The sequence below is a fragment of the Bidens hawaiensis genome, unplaced genomic scaffold (assembly GCF_021521415.1).
Source record: "Bidens hawaiensis isolate Kalapana, Puna unplaced genomic scaffold, B.hawaiensis_p1.1 tig00011152_1, whole genome shotgun sequence".
Lineage (NCBI taxonomy): Eukaryota > Viridiplantae > Streptophyta > Magnoliopsida > Asterales > Asteraceae > Bidens > Bidens hawaiensis.
In genome coordinates this window covers 770,794-793,784 of record NW_027491864.1, presented here as the reverse complement: position 1 = coordinate 793,784, position 22,991 = coordinate 770,794, and the positions used below count along the sequence as shown (strand labels likewise).

At 33.8% G+C, this 22,991-nt stretch overlaps 1 protein-coding gene across 1 annotated transcript; it reads left to right on the top strand.

The window, feature by feature from the left end:
* The first annotated feature begins 10,074 nt into the window (after positions 1 to 10,074).
* Positions 10,075 to 22,288, top strand: LOC143537271 (organic cation/carnitine transporter 4-like). The gene is made up of 2 exons (XM_077031076.1): positions 10,075 to 10,504; positions 21,048 to 22,288. The coding sequence occupies exons 1-2, from the start codon at positions 10,075 to 10,077 to the stop codon at positions 22,217 to 22,219; spliced, it is 1,602 nt and encodes a 533-aa protein (XP_076887191.1). The 3' UTR covers positions 22,220 to 22,288.
* The last annotated feature ends 703 nt before the right edge of the window (positions 22,289 to 22,991 follow it).

Genomic DNA, 22,991 nt, shown 5'->3' with positions numbered 1-22,991 from the left:
TGCGAGCAACGTGTGTATGATCAACCATTTGATCACCTTCAACATCCTCGTGTTGAAAACTAGTATCGACCAACTGTGTATCATCCAGTGATTCTTGAACCTCTTCAAGTTCCACTCTCTTTTCACTAGGTCCTTCCATAAGGAACTTAGTTTCTAAGAAGTATCCTTTGCGTGAAACAAACACCTTTTGTTCACTAGGATCATAGAATATATATCCTATATCATCCTTTGGGTATCCTATGAAGATACACCTGATGGATCGAGCCTCAAGCTTATTTGGGGTGTCACGTTTAACATAAACTATGCATCCCCATACCCTTAAATATGAAAAGGATGGAACCTTTCCATGCCACACTTCATAGGGTATTCGATCCACCTTTTTGGTCGGGGCCATATTCAAAATACGAGCCGCTGTAAGTAGCGCATATCCCCAAAATGATGGCGGTAGTGAGCTTCGTGCCATCATTGATCGAACCATGTCCAACAGTGTTCTATTCCTCCTCTCGGATACTCCGTTATGTTGAGGAGTTCCAGGAGGAGTGAATTGTGAAATAATTCCACAATCTCTAAGATGACATTGAAAAGCATCACTTAGGTATTCGCCTCCTCTATCGGAGCGGAGTACCTTGATTGTTCGGTCGAGCTGATTTTGTACTTCATTTTGAAATTCCTTGAACATTTCAAAGGCTTCATGTTTGTGTTTCATTAGATACACATACCCATATCGACTAAAATCGTCGGTAAAGGTAATGAAGTACCTTTCACTATTCCTACTAGTGGGCTTGAGAGGTCCGCATACATCCGTATGTATGATACCTAACAAGTCCTTAGCCCTTTCATTTGTACCTTTAAAAGGTTCTTTGGTAATCTTGCCTTGAATACAAGATTCACACTCATCAAACGAACCTAACTCATTTGTTTTCAAAAGACCATTCTTTTGGAGAGTATTTACACGATTCTTGTTTATGTGTCCAAGACGACAATGCCAAATGTAGGAATCACTCAAATCCTTTTTGAGTCTTTTAGTGGAAGTTTGATATAATGAGCTATTTGAGGTATTGTCATGAACCAATTCATAAATACCGTTGTTTGGTACAGCTTTAAAATAAAAGATACCATTAGATAATACATGCATTTCTGATTTTACAAATTTAAAGTCAAAGTTACATTGTCTAAGAAGGTGCACGGAAATAATGTTCCTAGTCAAACTAGGAGCATACAAAACATTTCTCAAAACAACTTCCAAACCACTCGGAAGCGATAAAGTGAAGTCTCCTCTAGCGACCACGTGCACCCTTGCACCGTTGCCCATGAAAAGACTCACTTAGCCCTTCTTTAAGTCTTCATTCCTTTTGAACCCCTGCAACCAATTGCAAATATGAGTTCCACATCCGGTATCCAATACCCATGTGTTAGAAGAAATAAGATTTAGCTCAATATTAATCATAAAGACATTACCCGAGGCATGCCCCGCATTCCTCTTGTCTCTTAGCTCTTTTAGGTAGACCGGGCAATTGCGTTTCCAATGTCCGGTCTCCCCACAACCAAAACAAGGATCATCCTTATGACCCCTCGGTTCCACAACCTTTTGTTTCTTTGCCATAACCGGTGATTTGCCCTTACCCTTAAGATGCACAGGAGGACCCTTTCTTTTTGCTACCTTAGCCTTAGGATTGGGTTGAGATCGATTCTTGGATCTACCTTCATTGATCGCAAACACGGGTAAAACCCTTTTTACCCATGCTCGCCTCGGCTGTTTTAAGCATTGAGTGAAGTTCTCCAATGTTTTTGTCCCACCCGTTCATGTTATAATTTAACACGAAAGTGTCGAACCTTTTCGACAAAGAGTTAAGGATCAAATCCGTAGCTAACTCTTTTGAGATGGGACAATTGAGCTTGGCGAGGCGATCAATGTAACTTTTCATCTTAAGCACATAAGTTGAAACTGGTTGATTATCATCCATTCTACATGCATGCAAGGCTCGAACCGTTTCGAACCTTTCAACTCTTGATTGCTTAAGGAACATTTCCTTAAGTTGAGTAATCATGTCGTACGCATTATGGTTTTCGAAATCTTTTTGGATTTCGGGAACCATAGTCGCCAACATGAGGCATGACACTTGAATGGAATCTTCCGTGTGTTGGACCCAATTCATATAATCGACCTCACTTCCCTCTTCCGGTTCGTTGGGGATAGGTGTTTCCAAAACATGATATAATTTTTCTTGTTTTAGAACAATCCTTAAATTTCGGAACCAATCCGAAAAGTTATTGTGGTTAAAACGGTCTTTAGCGAGAATAGATCGGAGAGATACATTTTGGACGTTAGGGATTATGTTGTCGTCGACGTGTGCGGCCATCTGCAGAATTTTAATTAAGTTCATTTTAGTGTTTTACCCTTTTTAATTATTAATACCCTTTTATATATACCAAATATAATTAATAATTAAAATCTAGAATCCAACGATAAACACGACTCCGGTTAGGTGACATTTTTCCCATTGTCGGTTTATCAAGGTAGTTATTCATAACAATTGCAAATCCTTTTGCAACTTCTAGAGTTTATGGGACCGGTTCGAAATCATATTTCGTGTCGGCATGTTTATCCCATCAACACCTATTAGACCCCATGCTTGGGTGACCCTCTTCACATGGTTCTAATTTAAGTCGTCCTACTTGTATCAACTTGTAATATTAACATACAAACGGTTAGGTGACCTTTTTCCCATTTATATGCCAATATTACCTCAACATATTAATTTACTCTACGCGGTTAGGTGACCTTTTTCCCACTAAGAGCTTACTAATATGTTAAGCGTTATACAAAAGGATGGTGTTTGACTTGTTATCCTTAATTTTAAAAGGGATTTTTAGTTTTAATAATTCTAGTTGTAAAACTTTAAATCATGTTCTAACATGCATTTAGTAACATGATTATTTTGAAACCATTTGCAAAATTCTAATTTATAATAAAACCATTTTATTATGGGCGTGAGACGGCTAGTTAATAAATCCATTTTATTAAACTACGTGTCACGTAATTACCGATAATTATTAGAACCCGTTTTATGCTTTGTTAATTAATTCTATGTGACGAAGTTGATATCCTAATATCTAGCAACCACATAATCAAACAATCATTAACAAGCATACACAGTTATACTAGACACGAGCCACTAAGTTAGACCACACTTGTTAGCCGAAACAAGTGTGTGTCTTAGGTCCGATCCTAAGGGACACATGACACATGGATGTTGTAGCTCCCACTCGATCCCGCATCCAAATGCTTCGAGCATCTTCTTCAACCCCGTTGTGATCCATTGGGCTTGAACTTGGGCCTTAGCTTCCATAAGCTTCCATTTGGGCTCAATAGGTGGGCTTAGGTTCTTTTGGGCTTGAATCCCCTTAATGGGCTTGTGAGACCCATTATCACCATACCCGGCCCAATAAGGCCCAAACTTCCAATTTTGCAATCTTCTTTAAATTTACAAAACAAATGTCCTAATACATTTTTTTCTATAAAATAAAGATATTACAAATAATCTATTTATTACATACCCATATGAATAAATAATTACAAAATTGCCCCTAATTAATTATTACAAACCAAAACTTTGAATAATTAATAACAATCATAACAAACATCCATTTGGTCTACGGCTCAGTCTAGTTTTAACAAACATAACCCGTTATGTCTTAGGAACCCGTTCCAAAACCCCTTGACCTTATCGGGCCTAGCCCAACCCATTTGGGCTTGACCCAATAACTTGATTATGAGCTTCGGCCCACATGTCCAAAACACATGGGCTTCGGCCCAATGAAAAGTCTCATGGGCTTCGGCCCATTTAACCAAAATGAGCTTCGGCCCATTTCACTTTCTCCCCTCCTTTTTTTTCTTCTCGGTTAACCCATTAACCTAATGAAGTGGGCTTCGGCCCAATAACATCCGAATTGGGCTTCGGCCCATTTACTCGGTTTTATTTTTTTTTTTATTTTTTTTTTTTGAACAAAGCCAAAAAAATATAACAAGATTAAATACAAAAAAATCATGCATGTTAATTTTTTGTATAAAATCTTTCAAGGGGAAAATATAAAACCGAAAACCCGAAGCTTAGTTTCCCGTATCCCGGCTCTTGATGCCATTTGTTGGGTTTCTATGAATATTTTATACTTAGTTAACCATTTAACTAGTCACAATTAAGGCGGAAGCGTGATATAAACAAACTAAACATATGTATCCATGTGTTTATATATGTATATATTACAAGTTTATAGGAAATGTGTACATGAACAACATAATTTATTCATGTTATAAGATTACCAATAATCTATTTATTAGAAACCCGAAGCAAGGATCAAATGATACGGGAAAACTAAACTATCAAAGCTTGTAAAAATTACATTCTTAAACCTTTAAGAGATGTAGTTGATGTTGAAGAAGATGATGATGTTGATGCTAGACTTTCAAAGGGAAAATCCTCAAACAGAATATACCCCGAGCCTCCAACACACACCGAGCTATGTTAGGGAGCTTGAACACGAAAAACCGAGACCCGAGCCTCCTTTTTGATCTTGGCCGTAAGCTAGAACCAAGAAAGAAAGAAAGACTTGTGGTTTTTTATATCCTTTTTGAAAGTTTTTTTCATACTATATATATAATCATATCATATCTTTGGTTAGGTCTTGGTTAAGTAAGGATCACTCCATCTCTACCATATCCATGACATGATTTTTGACCAAAACTTTGGGGTGTGGGGCCCACCCAAAACCGGCCCCATAATTATATATATATATATATTTATTTATTTATTTATTTATTTATTTATTTTATACTTTATAAAATATATAAACACCCCATCTTTTATAAACCATTTTACAAAAGAACATATAGTTAAATAATCATTCCAATAATAATTATTTGAATAAATAAATTAACCAATTAATTTATTTAACACTTTCAAGTAAATATTCAGAAACCCGATTTTCTGAATGTGTCGTGTTCTTTATTTGTCTTATAGATCTTATCTTAACAAATACATAATTGGTGTGTGTCTAACTCGTTATTGGGTATGACCCGACTTGGATCAAACACGACTAGCCACATTAACCTAATTATGTGTCTCGGGCATACGGTATTCCAACATATACTATATATAAAACATAAGTTATGAACCTCTTAAACTTTAAGAGATACATAAATTCATACACAAAGTATAACACGCAATGCATAAATTTATAAAATTTTAAGGGTAATATGAACTTTTCTATCTCTTTTACGGTTAATAAGCAATATATGATTAAAAAATATTTACAAGTATAGTCCTTTAACTTCAATCATATTTTATCAATATATATAAGGGGGACGGGGTGGTGCGTGATAGGGCTTCCACCAAGCGTGGTGGAGCGTGAAACACCGCCGTCGGTCCCCCCGTCACGCGTGACGGGGTCATTAGCGTGGTGTTGATCACACTTGAAATCCTTGAAAAAGTTACTATTGGTAGGTGGGGTGGGGGGTTGGGTTGTGACCGTTGGTGGGTGGTGATCAAGCTTGAAACCATCACACCACCACCCCCACTAAATTCCATCACTAGTGATGGATTTGGTTGAGGTGATGTGACACCATGGGTGGTCAAAGTGATGGAAATATCATCACAATGAACCACCCCCTCCCCCCTAATAGTTACATATTTACCCTCTTATTCTAAATTAACTACCATTACGACTTTTAAACGGCCATAACTTTTTCCACGTTAATATTCTTTCACTAATAAAATACACTATAAAAACGAGCATTTCATGCTCTTTAATTTGAGTAAGGTATTTCTATATCTTTATAAAATAAAACTTAACGTGTAATGTGATTACCAGTTAGGACCGGGAACGGCCCCGATCGAGTGGGTTCGGGTCATGGGTCAGAAATGGTTATGAACAAAACATGTGATATATAAAAAGTTAATTTGGTTCAGGTCTGGTTGAGACCGGTTACACGCGTACCGACATTTGATTGCGCACGTACAAATGTTGCGTGATGCGTGTCGCGTTACACGCATACTATTGTTGGGTTACACGCATGCTGATGCGAGGTTAGGCGCGTACTAATACCGGTTACGTATTTGATGTTGTGTTTACACGCATACCCCGTGACATCGCACCGGCACCCGATTATTATGTATAACGCAGGAGTGATAGGCAAAAGTAAGACTGTAAGAGTGTTGATTTTAATAGTTTTACTACTTTAAGCACATAATATAAGCTTAAAGAGGGTTAAAAGGATCATTGTGACATTAAATAGCACGTTTCTTTCCATTTTATTTAAATTAGTTACAATTTTTACCCTTTAACTTTAATTACATTTTGCAAATTATAAATTATTTTACGTGATTGCCCTTATCATCTTTAACCCTCAATTTGACAACTTTATTTAAAATTCTTATTATATCCATATTTTCTAATATATTATGATATATAAAAAAATCGACTTATCGGTTCGACACACATATTTTTATCGACTTTTTGATAATTTTGCTCTATACCGACTTATCAATTATAATATACAAGTCTACTATGCATCAATGTACAAGTTTTGATAATTTTCCCCTCAACCCACCCTTCTTTGACCATATGATCACAATATCCGTTTTTTAAGTTGATATCTTAAAATGATCAATCTAAGGCTTCTTACTTGATTTAATTATGTATTTATATGATAAGATTAAAACTTTGTCGTCGCCGCAACATCGTGCGGGCTTACTGCTAGTATTAATAAAGTCTTCTAACTATGTTTTCTTTAACACATTTTCATGACACCATTTAACTGTTCGGTCACGTATTTTCTTTAATAACCACCAATGTGAAGCGTTATAACAGTCAACTGTCAAATTTAACTGCCTTAACTATAAACTTATCTTTCATAACCACAAATTATCTATATTTATACTATATATAATACATGAGACATGTGCAAATTTAACTGTTCGGTCACGTATTTTCTTTAATAACCACCAAGTTTTGATAATTTTCCCCTCAACCTACCCTTCTTTGACCATATGATCACAATATCCGTTTTTTAAGTTGATATCTTAAAATGATCAATCTAAGGCTTCTTACTAGATTTAATTATGTATTTATATGATAAGATTAAAACTTTGTCGTCGTCGCAACATCATGCGGGCTTACTGCTAGTATTAATAAAGTCTGCTAACTATGTTTTCTTTAACACCTTTTCATGACACAATTTAACTGTTCGGTCATGTATTTTCTTTAATAACCACCGATATGAAGCATTATAACCGTCAACTGTCAAATTTAACTGCCTTAACTATAAACTTATATTTCATAACCACAAATTATCTATATCTATAATATATATATATAATACATGACACATGTGCAAATTAAGACACCTACTTTTTAAGTAATTTACAACTTGTAAAGCTTAAGGTACACCTTCCATAGCATGTAAGATAGGAACAAACTTGTTCATTAGAAAAGAAATAGTTATAACATTGTCCCCCTCAACTTTACCCAACTTTTGTAAATTTAAATATTGTTACAACTTTGAACCTTCATCTTTACCCATGTATTTCTTTTAAATTTAATTGCAACCAACTTCCCACCAACGATTTTTCAGCGACCGTAACTTTTTCTTACGTTAATATATATATGTTTTTAAATTGCATCATAAAAATGAACATTTTATTGTCTTTAATTTGGGTATGTTATTGCTATAACTTTTTCAACCAAACAAATTAACATGCTACGTTTGGGTGTTCACAATTCAGTTTTAACGGCTTTTAAGTTAAACAGTGAGCCAAAACGTTGGTTTGAACTTTTGTCATTGAAAACCAAAACTGAACAGTCAAAAATTTAAACTGAATCGTTACTAATGGTTTGGTTTCACGCATTGAGCTTTAATAATAACTTTACAGTCCGGTCCGGTTTTATATGGCCTATTTATGATATAAGCTGTAAACCGAACTGTTTGCTATGGTTTGAACATTCAGAAACCAGCTAATCAAAATTGGTGATTGGTTTAAATATTTTCAAGGTTTCAAGAGAACCTTGAACATCCGTAATTGTTACATGATTTCTAAAATTGTTGTTTCCCGTCGCATCGCGCGAGCATCTGTCTAGTCTATATTACAGTTAAAATTCAATGCATTTACAATTGAAATACTTGCGCCCTACCTTTCGACCTTTTGATAACATATTCATTTTGTTTGCACAACTCTATTCCTAATTTTGATCTTGGCGGGTTCGCTAAGAAGGACACCTCCTCCTATAGCCCAAAATGCTTTGGTGAGGGCGCTTTATACTAAAACTATCCAAAGTTTGGGAGAAAAGTTTAGCATGTCCACTCGCCAGAGAGCGGTATTAGAATGTCTTAAGGCTCCTCATGCTCAAGCGTTTTTGACTGGCATCCAAATCGAAGGGATAGGCCATCACTTTTCAGCAGTGGAGTATCTGGCTATTCTTAAATATCGTTTAATGATCCCTGTTCCCAGTTGATGAAGCCAGTCTAGTTTGCCATAAATTTTGTTTAGATAATTTTGGTGAACATACAGTTCATTGCAAAGAACTCCCGATGTTTAAATATATATATGAGTTGGTCAGGGATGTCCTTTGTGATGTGTTAAAACATATGAGAATCTCAGCAAAAAAAGAGGCTCATGTGAATTTCTTGTCGAATCCGCGTGAAGGAAGGTCTACTCTCCGACCAAAGGACGTTCTTGTGTTTGAATGGGCCGGGGGAAGCATGCTTGTGTGGACCTTACTGGGGTGTCCCCTCTTGTCGGGTTTAGGGACACCGGGTTTGTTGCTAGGCAGGCCGTGTTTACAAAGGCAGAATCCAGAAAAATTGCTAAGAACGAGAAGACGTGTGTTGAGAATCTTCATTCCTTTTGCTTTCGATACATTTGGGTTTTTTCCCCTGATGTTGTTACGTTTCTGAAAAGAGTTCAGCGAGTCGTGCAAAGTAACTCAACGACGCCGAAGAGCGTTTACTTTGTTTTCAGTAGGATCAGTTTTTGCCATTTAAAAGAAAAGGACGACACGACTTGTTGTCCGCTTATCCATCTCTCTATTATAATTAGATCCTTTCTATTATAATATGAACCGATTGCTATAATTATAGGAAAAAGAATGTTCATTTTTTTCACTCAAAGTTATCATATTTATATTAATAAAATCAGCTAACTATATTTGCCTTAACACCTTTTCATGACACCATTTAACAGTTGGTCATGTCATATCTTTAATAACCGCCAATGTGCAGCGTTATAACAGTCAACCGTTAAATTTAACTACCATAACTATAAATTTATATTCCACGACTACAAATTTTCAACAGTAAATCCTAAAGAATTGACAATGGATCCAACACTGCAATTCAAGCACACAATCCACCCCTTCGCCGCCATCATCTTCTGTGTGCACCACCATGACAAGTGGTTCAGGCACCAAAATCATGTATACTATGCCATTCACTTGAAGAGCACTTGATGTACAATTTGATGAGGTAAAAATGGAAGGAGTGTCTAAACGCTCTAAGATCTACCTATCAGATCCCTGATCTTAACCATGTACCCTCCACCAGACGACAACATATAAAGTAAATTAATTTACAAAGATAAAAAATGGCACATGATTTTGGAGTATTAATTTATACGAACCTTTAAAATCCAATTGCTATTCAAATTACTCATTTGTTAGATGTTACAACATGCCAACATGGCTAGAAGAAATGAAGATCAGGTAGGTTTAGTCATATAGATTGTATTATTTTTCTTTATTGAACGACAATTTTGTTGTGTTCTCTTAGCATTAATCGAAGAATGTGCAAATATGTAATTTTTATAAATGATTTTTGCACAGCATTTACTGTGGAAACAATTTTAGAGTCTTTAAACATTTTTTTTTCATTTTTTTTTTGCTGAATTTGTAATTGTGCTAGTTTATAGACATTTACAATCTTTTTTATGATATTTTTTGTTTTATAAATAGGCCACTTGCCCATCCTTCCTCCTTTATAACTAGAATAACATTTAATTAGTATTTTGCACCAGCCTCACCTTAATGTCTTCCCATAAAAAGGAGTTGGATGATCTCCGGTCACCTCTCCTCCCTCCCGTGGAAACACACACCACTACGGTTCCTGGGCAACCACCACTCGAGACGCTCTCTGTCGACCAAATGCTAACCAAATATTGCGGTGAGTTTGGGTTTTGGCAATTTAGGCATTTCGTTCTCACGTGTATGGCATGGGCACTTGATGCCATAAATACAATGGTTACGATCTTTGCTGATCGTGAACCTGGTTGGACATGTGAACCTGGTTCTGGATGTGTATGGGATTCGAACAAGGGCGTTTGTGGGCTTCAGCCAGGTTCCTGGCGATGGGACGATAGCGAAGGGTGGTCAACCGTGGCTGAGTGGGGACTGGTGTGTGGACAAAAGTACAAGATTGGGTTGGTTCAGGCTTTGTTCTTTTGTGGTTCCATGATAGGTAACAACCCTCTATATCCTTATATTATGTTATTTTGTGGTTGCATGCAATAGTTATATACTTATGGTAATGTTAAAACATAGAGAGTCGAGCTGAATCATAACAATACAAGTTGAGTCGAGTCGAGTCGAGTCGAGCCTGCTTGAATCTATATTTCTAATCTTGGAGAAGTTGAGTTCATATTGGACTCGTCTTTCACTCGAGTTGAGGATCGATCGATCGAGTTGAGGCTTTAGTTTTTTTTAAAGCATAAAATATTATTCATCTGTTGGCAAATACATCATAAAAAATGGTTTAATTACTTGGAATGTATAGTGCTTTTCACATGGTTTGGCATGTTGACTAAATTATTCTACTTAGTTAAAACGTTCAGTTTAATTTTAAGAACAAAGATTCATAACTACTATTTATAGATATATAGCGAATTTCACATGCTTTGGTAAATTTACTTCATTATTCTACTTAATTAATTATTACAATTTAGTTTTCAACAGGTATGCTTCGTAACTTATCTTCAATTTATGATTTAATATATTACTATGGTATAGGCTCGTGTTACACACGGGTGTAAAAACATGTGAAGAAACATAATAAATTTAAACAACAAATTCAAGTAACACAAAATTTTTTTAACTTTCGGACCAAAACGTTAACCATTTACAATGTCTAGATATTAAAAGTTTAAAGTTACAATAAGTTAGTGTATTCCAAATCACCAAAAACATCAACAAGAGACCTAAACATGTTTTTTCATATTAAATCATCATCAACTTTTTCAAATATACTAACAAAAGAATCTCTTTTTTACTTCACCACTTGAAAATTTAAAAAAACAATATTATCTAAATTAAATATACCATTAATATAATAACATGTTTATGAAAGCTCGTGCTACACATAGATGAAAGTTATAATAAAAGTAAAAAAAATATTATATGTAATACATAAATTGAGTTATATTATAAGAACAAATAATTTTACATTCATTAGAAGTTATTACATTTTTTTATTAAAACAAAATAACATACAACAAACAAAGTAAAATGCCAACTAATTAAAACCTCTTTCTAACTTATACTATGAAGCCAAAAAGATAAATCATTAAAAACTATATCATGATATATGAAGTCATAAGTCGTGTTTATTAAACAGTTATCGAAATAGAAATAAATGTGTTGCAATTTTTTATACTTGCAAAGAAGAAAACTAAAATCACCATAAAATCAAATTCAATGTATTATTAATAAGAGAATAAAGATGCAAATACAATTCACAAACTTATAAATAAATCATAAATCTCTTTATACATCACTAGAATGAAAGAATAAATTTTATGATAAAAATTATATAGAGATAGTCATCATATTATTATACGGTTAATAATAGAAGTTGTTTGACAAAAATATTAAACGGTGTTTATTTAGATGATTTAGATAAACTTTGTAAGGATGTGATCGAATTAATTATGATGTCAGTTTTTGTCTAAATCTAAATATTAAAGTGTGTCAATTTCGGTTTAATTTGAATATTCATATATTATTAAAATTGGTTACAAAATTATTTATATATGAAATATGAATAATTTAGAAGTATGGTATGTAATATAGAAGTATTATATTAAACTTAAGCTGATTGGATTGGATGATAGATCAAGAGAATTTGTGCAAGTTTGTTGAGCAGTATGAATGAAGTATTCTTAATGAAAAATTGATCAAACTTATATGACTGACTTGCAATGTAGAAAGTTAAATATATAACTAAATTAAACTCTTATAAATAAATTAAAAAAACATTTGAATTATGAGCATCTGAACCTCCCATCACTGTTTATGATAGGTGCCTGTATCCTTGTTGTTGCATTTAACCTCCCATCATTACTGGAGTTTGAATGGCATGCTTAAGTGCTAAACTAAGCACTTGACTCAAATTCAAATGCGTCCCATGTTATAGTTTTATATATATATATATATATATATATATATATATATATATATATATATATATATATCATAGTTATGAGCATTTGATTTTTTGTTGTACCTACTTCTCCATAACAAATATATCATATTAAATAACATAAACCCAATTGACCTCTTTGCAATGATAAAAGATGTATCCGGATGCCAAAATAAAAACCACTAATTCAGGACATGTCTCCTCAACAAACTTCTTATACTCTAGCTTCAGCTCAAAATCGAACAAATTAAAAGAACATCGTTATTATATAAATCAAATCCAATTTAAAACAACATCATGGTTTGAATTTTTAGATCAAAACAACATATTTACTTTTTGATACCGATTCCACGGCTTTACTCAAATAGCTCAAGAACAATTGATCATAATCAAAATAACCCGAACCAAAATATTCGGTGACAAGCTTCACGCTTACAATTAACTTTTATTAAACATAAACGACTGACTAAACAAAAGACCTAACAACCATATTTATAAATAAAGATAAACAGTTGGGTCGGGCCTAGTTGTTGGGCCGGATGCTATTGCATCACTTTTGTTTTGTTTACAATTTGAACAAATCAATTTAACTTTAAAATTGCGACCAAGTATCATTACTTCAAAGGGAAAGATGATATTACACCTTTTTCAGACAGCTCAAAGTACGTGGTCAGAAAGCTCCATTGTATTAGTGAAAATAATACATTTTATCTTAAGTCAGAAAGCTCCATTGTATGCTTGTTCTTTTGTTTAGCATCTCTCAAGTTTGAAGCGTTGTTCTTAAAGATGTGAACAACATGATCAATTACATCTATAAAAGGTGAAGACAATCTTTTTTAAAAAATATTGCATATCCTTTTCATTTTCAGTGTCCAGTGTTCATTACAATCTAATTTAGTGCTTGAACCCATAACAATTAGTTGGTTATAATGCACTCTTATAGAAAATATATTCATAAGTTAACATCAAACAAAATCATTAAGAAATAAAAAAAATTACAATTAGTTAAGTTATCGTACAATAAGAGGTGTAGGGCGAATAAATAAACATAAAAATGAAGCGTTTACCTTTGATATTGTAAAACAACATGGCCAACCCAACCTTCAACCATCTCTATTGTCAAACTATCAAGGATGTTGTAGTCATGTTTTACCATGTTAGCTATTCATAAACTTAAAATAAATACACAAAAAGTGTTTCAATTTGAGCTGTAAAAGAATTGACAATTTTTGACCTTGGCACATTAGAAATATTAACTAAAACAATAATTTTAATTGAATTTGTGTCATGAACAAATGATATTATAAACAATTGATATAAACTAATTAAATAAGAAAATAAATTATTTAAAATAAAAAATAAAAAAGATTATAAGAATTACTTGTTCATCAATTAAGACCATCTGAATAGAGTAATACTCGTTGATATGTCTCTTATCCTTCACGGTCCACACTCGTATGACTCGAACCTTAAAGGTTCCGGTAGATGCTTTTTGTACCTTTACTTCATTAAGCATAGTGATCTTTTGAATCTCCATTGAACTGTGAAAATAATAATAACAATATCATAAGAATTGTAAGTTTTTTTGAATATTAAAGATCTAAAATTGATGTATTTTAAACATTGGGTGAAGTAATCACATAGTTGAAGAGAGAAGCTTCAGATATCGATTTGGCCGTGATGCAATTAAAGTGAATAATACGCTTTGATGTTGTAAACTTATGTAGTGAAGTGAATAGAAGCCTAATTTTGTTAAAGTTTGTTATTTTAGTGAGCAAATATTGTGTGATCAATATATATGCATAAAGCATAAATCATGTGAAAAATGTAATTAATTTATATTTTATAGAAACCATTTATTGTTGACAAAATTTTGAATTGGATTATTTTATATTTTTATAATTGATATTTTACTATTCTGTGATACCATAAAATCATGACTTAAGAAAGTATTCAGATCATTTTATGGCTTAATTTTAGGAGTTTACAAATATAAGATTTGATTTAATGAGTAATCAACTTAAGTGCTGGTTATTAATTAGAAATCAATTTTAAAAAAATAAACATCGGATCATATTGATAAATTGATAAATTTTCATAATATAATAAAACATAAAATAAAATACTAACTTTAAACATTGATTGAGAATAGACCATGTATATAAAACACTTACAATTGATCAGAAATTCATATCTTCTGTATTATCATTTAGATTGATGTCATCTTGTTTTATAATTTAAACCATCACTGTGAAAAAAACAATGGATGTTAATATTATAGTCATTAGTATGTTGAATCGCTTATAATTTATAAACAACTAGCATAAGTGTCCGCGAGTTGCCGCGGGTTCACACAAATTATCCTTTTGTATTGGTTTGTAGTGTTTGGTGGTGTGTAATGGGTTATCAATGCGAGCGCCCTGCCGCATGTAAATATAGTTTGTTGGATGTTTTTTGTGCGCGGGTTACATCGTGTTTTGTGAAAACATTGGTTCCCGCGCGATGGGGCGAGATATGCACCTAACCTGGCATTGAACGCATAATAAGTGTCGTTACATGTGTCACCTAATGACAGTGTGCGTGTAACTCGAAATTGTGCGCGTCTCATGCAAAGCCATTACGCGTGTAACGGAAGATTGTACACGTATAACCAACACCGGAATGCACGTTACCGGCATTAAACATGCTTACCGAAACCATGAGCGCAATTCACGTCAATTTGGTGCGGGCGCTTACCAAGATTGAGTTACATTCGTTACGTGGTGCTGGAATCGCGTTTATCGGCCCCAATACATGTAAACAATGGCATCTGTGTAACCAGTGGAGAAAATCAATAAGCAAACTGAAATATACAGTCATTTCAAATATATAATTTTTTAAATTAATCCGTTTTGGCCCAAATCTCGTTATGACCCGACACCCTTCTAACGTAAACGTGTTCTAACTTGACTCCTTTCAACTCATACTCGTACCAACCCGACCCAAACCAAATTAATCAATGTTTTTCTCTACTCGTTCTGACCCTAATCCAGTTTAACACATGACCCCGAGCTTGTCTGACTCGACCTGTTGCCAGTTATAATTTGTAATCAAGTAAAATGTAAGTATTTTAAAACTAAAAACGTACAACAATACGATACTCAATTTAAAGAGAATAAAATGTTCGTTTTTATGACGTAATTGGGTTAAAATTAGAGGGTATATGTGTAACTATTCTTTAAATTTACCAAAGGTTAGTGAAGCTGAGGGACCAACATTCTATTTTTTTTTGTTAATGAAAGTTACGCTGGACATTAGTTAACTAAAGACCATATTACCCCTAAATTTAAAAAATATATGCATTATGGCTTATACCTAAAACAACAAATCTTATACCTCTTTAATTTTAAGATGTTCTTGTTACGTGATTTATATATAATATATATAGATATAAAGTGGTGTGGTTGAGAAATTCGGGGGCGCCACCGTCTCACCACTACCCTGTTGTGAAATGGTAGGTTTGTTAAATGCCCACGTCTTACATGAAGCTTTAACAATGCCTTTATGTTAAATCACTTCACTTCACATAGACTAAATCTTGGCATTACCTAAATTGCAGTCCTAACAATAAAAAAATGCTTGACAAATTACAATAACCTTTCACAACTTGTCAACAAAAAGAGTCCACAACATACTAAAACACACTTGAAATTCAATCACCACTGATCAATATTTGTAACTGGATTGACGCATTAACAATTTTATTTTGCTATGAAAGCAGTAACTAAACGTCAAAAGTCTAGCACATAAACCATGAGCAACAACACTGCAGATACACACGAAAGGGAAATTGTACATTACATCAAACATCTCATCAAATGCAACACGATAGTTCTTTGCCCTCAATGTGAGATCCGGATACATCACAATTTTAAAGGGAGCTTCAAATTTCATTTCAACCGCTGAATTTATACATGATCTGGCAATAATATACGTAGGCATGTAAACGAACTGAACGCTCATGAATTATTCAACGGGAATTTCGTTAATTTAATTAAGTGAACGAACATGAACAAAACTTTTGTTTCATTTAACTAAACGAACAACCATGAACACACTTTTTGTTCTTTCATTTATTTTCGTAAACATCCCTTTACGTTCGTTCGTTTATGTTCATTTAATTCTAACTAGTGATGCCCCGGCGCGTTGCGCCGAAGCTTTATAGTGGTTGTGTTTTTGGCTGGTTGCTCAAGTTAAAAGTTACACATTATATAATAGCAGCTGTTAGTAAAGTTTTACAAAAGACCTGCCTAATTTATATTATATTCATATTTACATATGAAACTTCCTTGCATCTACCAGATGTATTTTAAATTCATATTATCATACCAAAGCTCCTTGTATGATTGCATCTACCCGCTATCGTTGAACGCCGATGCTGCTTTAATTTTTCTGGGCCTGTTAGTTGTAAGCATTAGGTGTTCATAAGTCAATTTTTTTAGCAGAACTGTTGTGTGGAAGTATACGGGCCATATAAATTAGTCCATTAGTCCTACTTTAAAGGAGCAATAACTGATAAGTATGCAGAAAACTAACATAAAGTTGCTTGTAACTCCTTGTCATTTTCAGAACACATTGTAAGGCCAAGTGACAACACTCCATCTTTGCTTGTTGCTTTGATCGGCCGTTGTACCATTGTGGAGGACTGGTAACACAAAAGGAACATACGTGTCACTTGAGTTCCTTTTTATTTACTAAAATCATCTGTTTGGTTTGCTAAAGTAAGAATTTGTAAATACTAAGTGACCCTTGAAATGATGATGGCAAAATAATAGAAGCAAGTTTCCTGTGTAATTCTCCTATAGTACTATTTAGATATTTCTCCTAGAGGTAAGTCCAAATTTTCCATGACTGGGTTCCTATCTTACTAAATTCCCAAAAAGGTAAAACAAAAAATTCAATATTTTCAAAAAAAAAATAAAGAAATTGAATCATATCATTGATCAAGCTTTGGTACATAATCCCTAACAGAATCATCTTAGGTCAATGTTCCACAAAGTAGTATTAGCCAAAAAAAACAAATTTACCTAAAAAACAATGTTAATTTATTCCCTATATAATTGCACAACTAAACCCTATTATACATCGAACTAATACTAATATTCCAAGAACCAAAAAAAATGAAGACAAAGACAGAATACTCTATGTCGCAGCAACTGAATGCGAAGTACATGAACACACAAAACAGAACATATGTCGAAATGATCCTATGAAGACTCACCGAGTCACCGTAGTAGCGATTCTGAGCATAAGACGAAGAGCAGAAAGCCACTTTTAGAAAGAGAACATGCATATATATCAGAAGTAGGAACACAATAAAAAATAAATGTATTATGCACAGGTGTGAACAACTTGACAGATACTAACACACAGGAGCACCGCCAGATAAGTTTTAACATAGGGACCAAAGGCTGTTAAGGAGAAGATGAGGGACTAATTCTGCCTAGAACTAAAATTTACTGTAGCTATTCGTTTGCTTTAATATATAGTATAATAAATGCACAAAGAACAATATTTATATAAATATAAACATAAAAGGGGCTTGGGTTTGGTGAACCATCCTACATTAATATATATGAGCATTTTATGATATTTTGTCTATCAAAAATATTAATTGTTGATAAAAGAATACAAATAATAAACGTAGTATAAAACATATTGCCATTCTTTTCGGGTTTAACCCTCCCTTTGCGTGAATAAAGATATATCCATTCGTTTCATATGCTTCAGGGAGATCTGTAGAGAACCAAGAATCATATAAAGTTTACAAAAAGAACAAGTCATAGCAAAATCGGAAGTAGGTGTACGAACTTATATATAACTCCTTTTTATCATTGAACCAAGTGTTGGTTATAATTAGTGGGAATTTATATTGCATGCAAGGATTCAAATGAAATTCAGATACAAATAGTAGACATTCAACAGCCTAATTTCAAACGACCAGAGATACATTTTTATGGCATAAAATGTTGCTACTTGATCAATTAGCTTCTTGAGAATAAATCTAATCAGATTTGATATTTATGTAAACGTAATTTTCAAAGTTCTCACATATTCAACCAAAAAGTATCTTTTAACTAAAAGGATGACAAAATGCAGAAAATATAGTATATTTAGTTCATCATGTAAAAGGACACATGCACGCAGGGTTTTTCCTGAAACTGCACCAATGTGTTTTTCAGCACACAACTACCAAGAAATGGTAGCTGATAACGGATTCTCCCACGAAGACGGGGTTTCCTTGGCCTAGCAGTAACAAAAACCAAACCCAACTTTCAAGTTCTGATACAATCACGATCACATACAGTAAAACAACCAAGGTAATCCTGTATATAGCTTGCACGAGGACACTGAAGTGTATTGCCTTCTTTCGTGCATAAGTATGGTGCTTTCTACAAAAAAAAAATAAAAAAAATTAGATCACCGACATCCTAACCCCTAATTTCGTCCTAATGTGAGACTTTAACGTCGGTGCATTGGAAAATAATTATATAATAAATCTCTAAAAGCCTTTCGAACTGTTGCGGCTGTCCTTAACTCTCAAAACATTTCTTATTTGAATGCATATTAGTTATGCTTTGTTTAAAGAATGTTAATAGAAACCGATATCAGAATACTCATGAGACAACCAACATCCTAATCCCTAATTCCGTCCAAATGTTGGCCTTTAACTTCAGTGCATCGACATATAATTAAACAATAAATCACTAAAATAATTTCAAACTAATCAGAATTGCATTTTCAACTAAACAGAGATTTGAATGCTTACTTCTTGCAATAATTTAGTTACATAATATCCTCATCCATAATAGTTATATACAAGTGTAGCACAACCCAAAGATATCTTTACCTCACAAGCGCTCTGAGAAAAACTACCTTGTGCCTATAAAAACTATGATTGCCAATGAACTATCAGATTCATCAACCGAGATCCCTGTCACCACAAATTCAAGAAATCATAATTTGCTAACATTAAAAATATAAAGTTAGTCATAAACAGAGATAAGTTAACCTAATTTCACAAAACTGTTAACCCAACCATGTCATATGATATTACCTGATACCCAGAGGCGCACTTGAGTTCCATTATATAGCTTGAAAGAAGAACATCAGTTGAATAACAATTGGTGATGATTAATGGAATTAAACGTAGTAATAATGCTTGGTTGAGAAGGATGGGGGATTCAATCAATTGTAACGCCTGAATTTTCAATGCTTTATCTTTACAGGCTTGAATGCCTATTGAATGGATATTGATGGATCGATTGAGCAACTGTTGCACGGTATCCTTCAAAGCTCTCAATTTACTCCACCACAAACCTAGAAGGATAAAAGAGTAAATTTATAAAACGTGAAGCTTCATCAAATTGTACCGAAAGCTTTAAGAATGAATCGAGTGATTAAGAAATTACTTTTTCCGCCGAATTGTGAAATATCATTTCTATCCTCGTCCTCTAATTATGAAATTACTCTTTCGTCCATCACTTATGCTTAATAATATAATATAGATAGTTACATAACAAAAAAGGATATGGAGAAATCTAAACCCAAAATTGATTAAATTTAAAATCTATTATTTATGACAAACTGGTTAGTGGAATTAGTGTAATCTTAAAAACTCCAATCAATATTAAGGCGGTTAAACATTAAATCAATACACAATATGAAAAACCTAAATTCTGAGAAACAAGTTAATGGCTTTGGAGTAATATTGAGACCCACCAAACTTGAACAAATAATTTAATGATTCAAGATTATAGACTATCGAATTACTGTGAATGATACAGAGATGGTCGGTGATTGAAATGGCTGGCATTTGAGAGTGTGGAGAAGAAAATAAATAGCAGCGTGTGTAAGATTAGGGTATGCTAATTGCAAATCAAACGAATCATGATATATTAACTGTGAGTAAACCGGGTTATAAAGAACATACGGGTCCGTGTTCCTTAGCAATTTTAAGCGAATTTATATTTTATTTTGAAGATTAGTTAGGTGTAAATTATATTATTGGTAACTAATAAATTGGCATCCTATGTGGAGGGGCTAGATAAATGTCATGTGAAACCATTTTAATGCTTTAATAGTGTTGTTAGATTTTGATATTTCAACTCAATATTTAATAGTTACTGTTTCATGATTATAACTTACTTCAAAACTCTTATATATTGAGTTTCAACTTTGATATTTCAGTTGAGTTTTTTAATTCAAAACTTGTAATTTGAGCTTAACAGTTTGGTGATCAACAACACATTTTGTATATATTTAAGTTACTTGCTATAGTGTTTGGTCTAGAGCTTTACTTGCGTTTAAGTAGGAATAACATCATTAGTTAGTCGCTAGGGGTATATTTGGTCCCCGAGGGTGCCATGCTTTGATGAGACACAATTTTACTACTTGGTGTGAGAGCGAGGTTACCAATATTGTCCTATTGTCATCCTTAACCAGGGTTGAGTTTTATTACCTTAAACTATTTTATTTATCTAATATCGTATTCAACTCGCTCTTAAACATACGCTTATTGATTCAAATGTGTGATCTTATTTTGTAGGTAGCGGCCTATTTGGTTACCTCTCTGATACCAAATTGGGAAGAAAAAGATCACTCACACTTGTATGCATCATGAGCATCAGTTTTTCTTTATTAACATCCATCTCTCCTAACTATTGGATATATGCTATCCTCCATCTACTCACTGGCTTCTGCTCCGGTGGGATTGGTGTTTGCGCCTTCGTTCTTGCCGTTGAACCCATAGGTCCCGCCAAGCGTGGCTTGGCCGGAATGTCCACCTTTTATTTTTATTCAACTGGGATAGCTCTTCTCTCTGTAATAGCTTACATGTTTCAATCATGGCGTTTTTTGTATATCGCTTCTTCCATACCCTCCATCATCTTTCTTGTTTTCATGCTCCCTTTCATCTCCGAATCCCCTCGTTGGTACCTTGTTCAAGGAAAACCCGATGAAGCTATGAAAATCATGCACAAGATTGCTAAAACCAATAGAAAAAATCTTCCTGAAAATGTGTACCTTGTCCTAGACAAGGTAGCCAGGAGTTGTGATCACAAGAGTATTGAAAATGAAGGAACCAGAGAAGTTGTCACTAGTTCAGTAATAGATGTGATCAAGTCACCATTAACAAGAAACCGTTTGCTTCTTCTTATGGGAATCTACTTTGTAAGCGCCAGCATGTACTACGGACTAAATTTAAATGCCACAAACCTTGAAACCAATATCTACATTAGTGTGTTGCTCAACTCCGCTGCAGAGATGCCAGCATATCTTTTGACCGGAATATTAATAGATAGGTTTGGAAGGAAGCCATTAGGAGTTGGAACACAGTGGTTCAGTGGGATATTTTGCCTTGTAGGCAGCTTTATGGGAAGCCAAGGGAATTGGAAGATAATGAAAACAATGTGTGGAGTTTTAGGAATATTTGGAATGTCCGGGAGTTTTAACTTGTTATTTGTATACACGATGGAGTTGTTTCCAACAGTAGTCAGAACTGTGGCGCTTGGATCTGCAAGGCAAGTGGGACAAATAGGAGCCATACTAGTACCTTTCGTGGTAGTTATGGATGCTAGCCTTTCGTATATGGTGTTTGGGGCATGCGGAATTGTTGGTGGTATTCTTATATTTTTCTTGCCAGAAACATTAAACCAGCCATTATATGACACAATGTATGGAGTGGAGGATGAAACAAACAAGTTGACAATGCTTGCATAAACAACATTGGAATGAAGTAAAACTATTGATTAATTATATATGGAGAGTTGTAGAATGAAAATTGAGTGTTCTATTTCATGGCCAAATAAGTAAACGTTATACATATTGTGATCTTGATTAATACAAGCTTTATTTTATGTTGTACTGGACTAATTAGTAAGTGGGTTGGTTGATTTTTCGTGTATGACTTTTTCATATTTTAACTTGTTGATATTTTATCTATCGTCTTTGTCACTATTATGAAACGCAACACTAGTACAATTGAGATCAAGATGTACCAACGTTAGGTCTTCAATCTTTTATATGTTAACCTCAAAAATCTTTTAAATGTTTGCACTTTATCTACTTCTTACCATTGACTTCACACAACTTCCTTCTCTATTTCTTCCTTTTATTCGAACAAGCATTTAAGCATCTTCTTGTAAGGGTCTAACTCCTTCCTCAAAAGTAAACACAACTATTTTAATTATGTGTATTTAAGTATTGTAAAAATAATTAAATTTTCCTTAGAAAAATTAATAAAACTCCTCTTAGTTTTCACTTTTCTTCCTAAAATTCAGATTTCCCAACCCAGACAAATTCATCATAACAAGATTGCGAGTTTTTCCCACAAACCCCAAACAAATCCTCCAACTTCTCAAAACCTAAATTTCCTCATTGATGATGTGTTTGGGTGATTCGTATACGGAGTGTTAAAATTAGTATGAAGGGTTCACATCCCATTTCAGGAAGGCACACCATGGTATTGATGGCGGTTCCAAATGCTATTAAA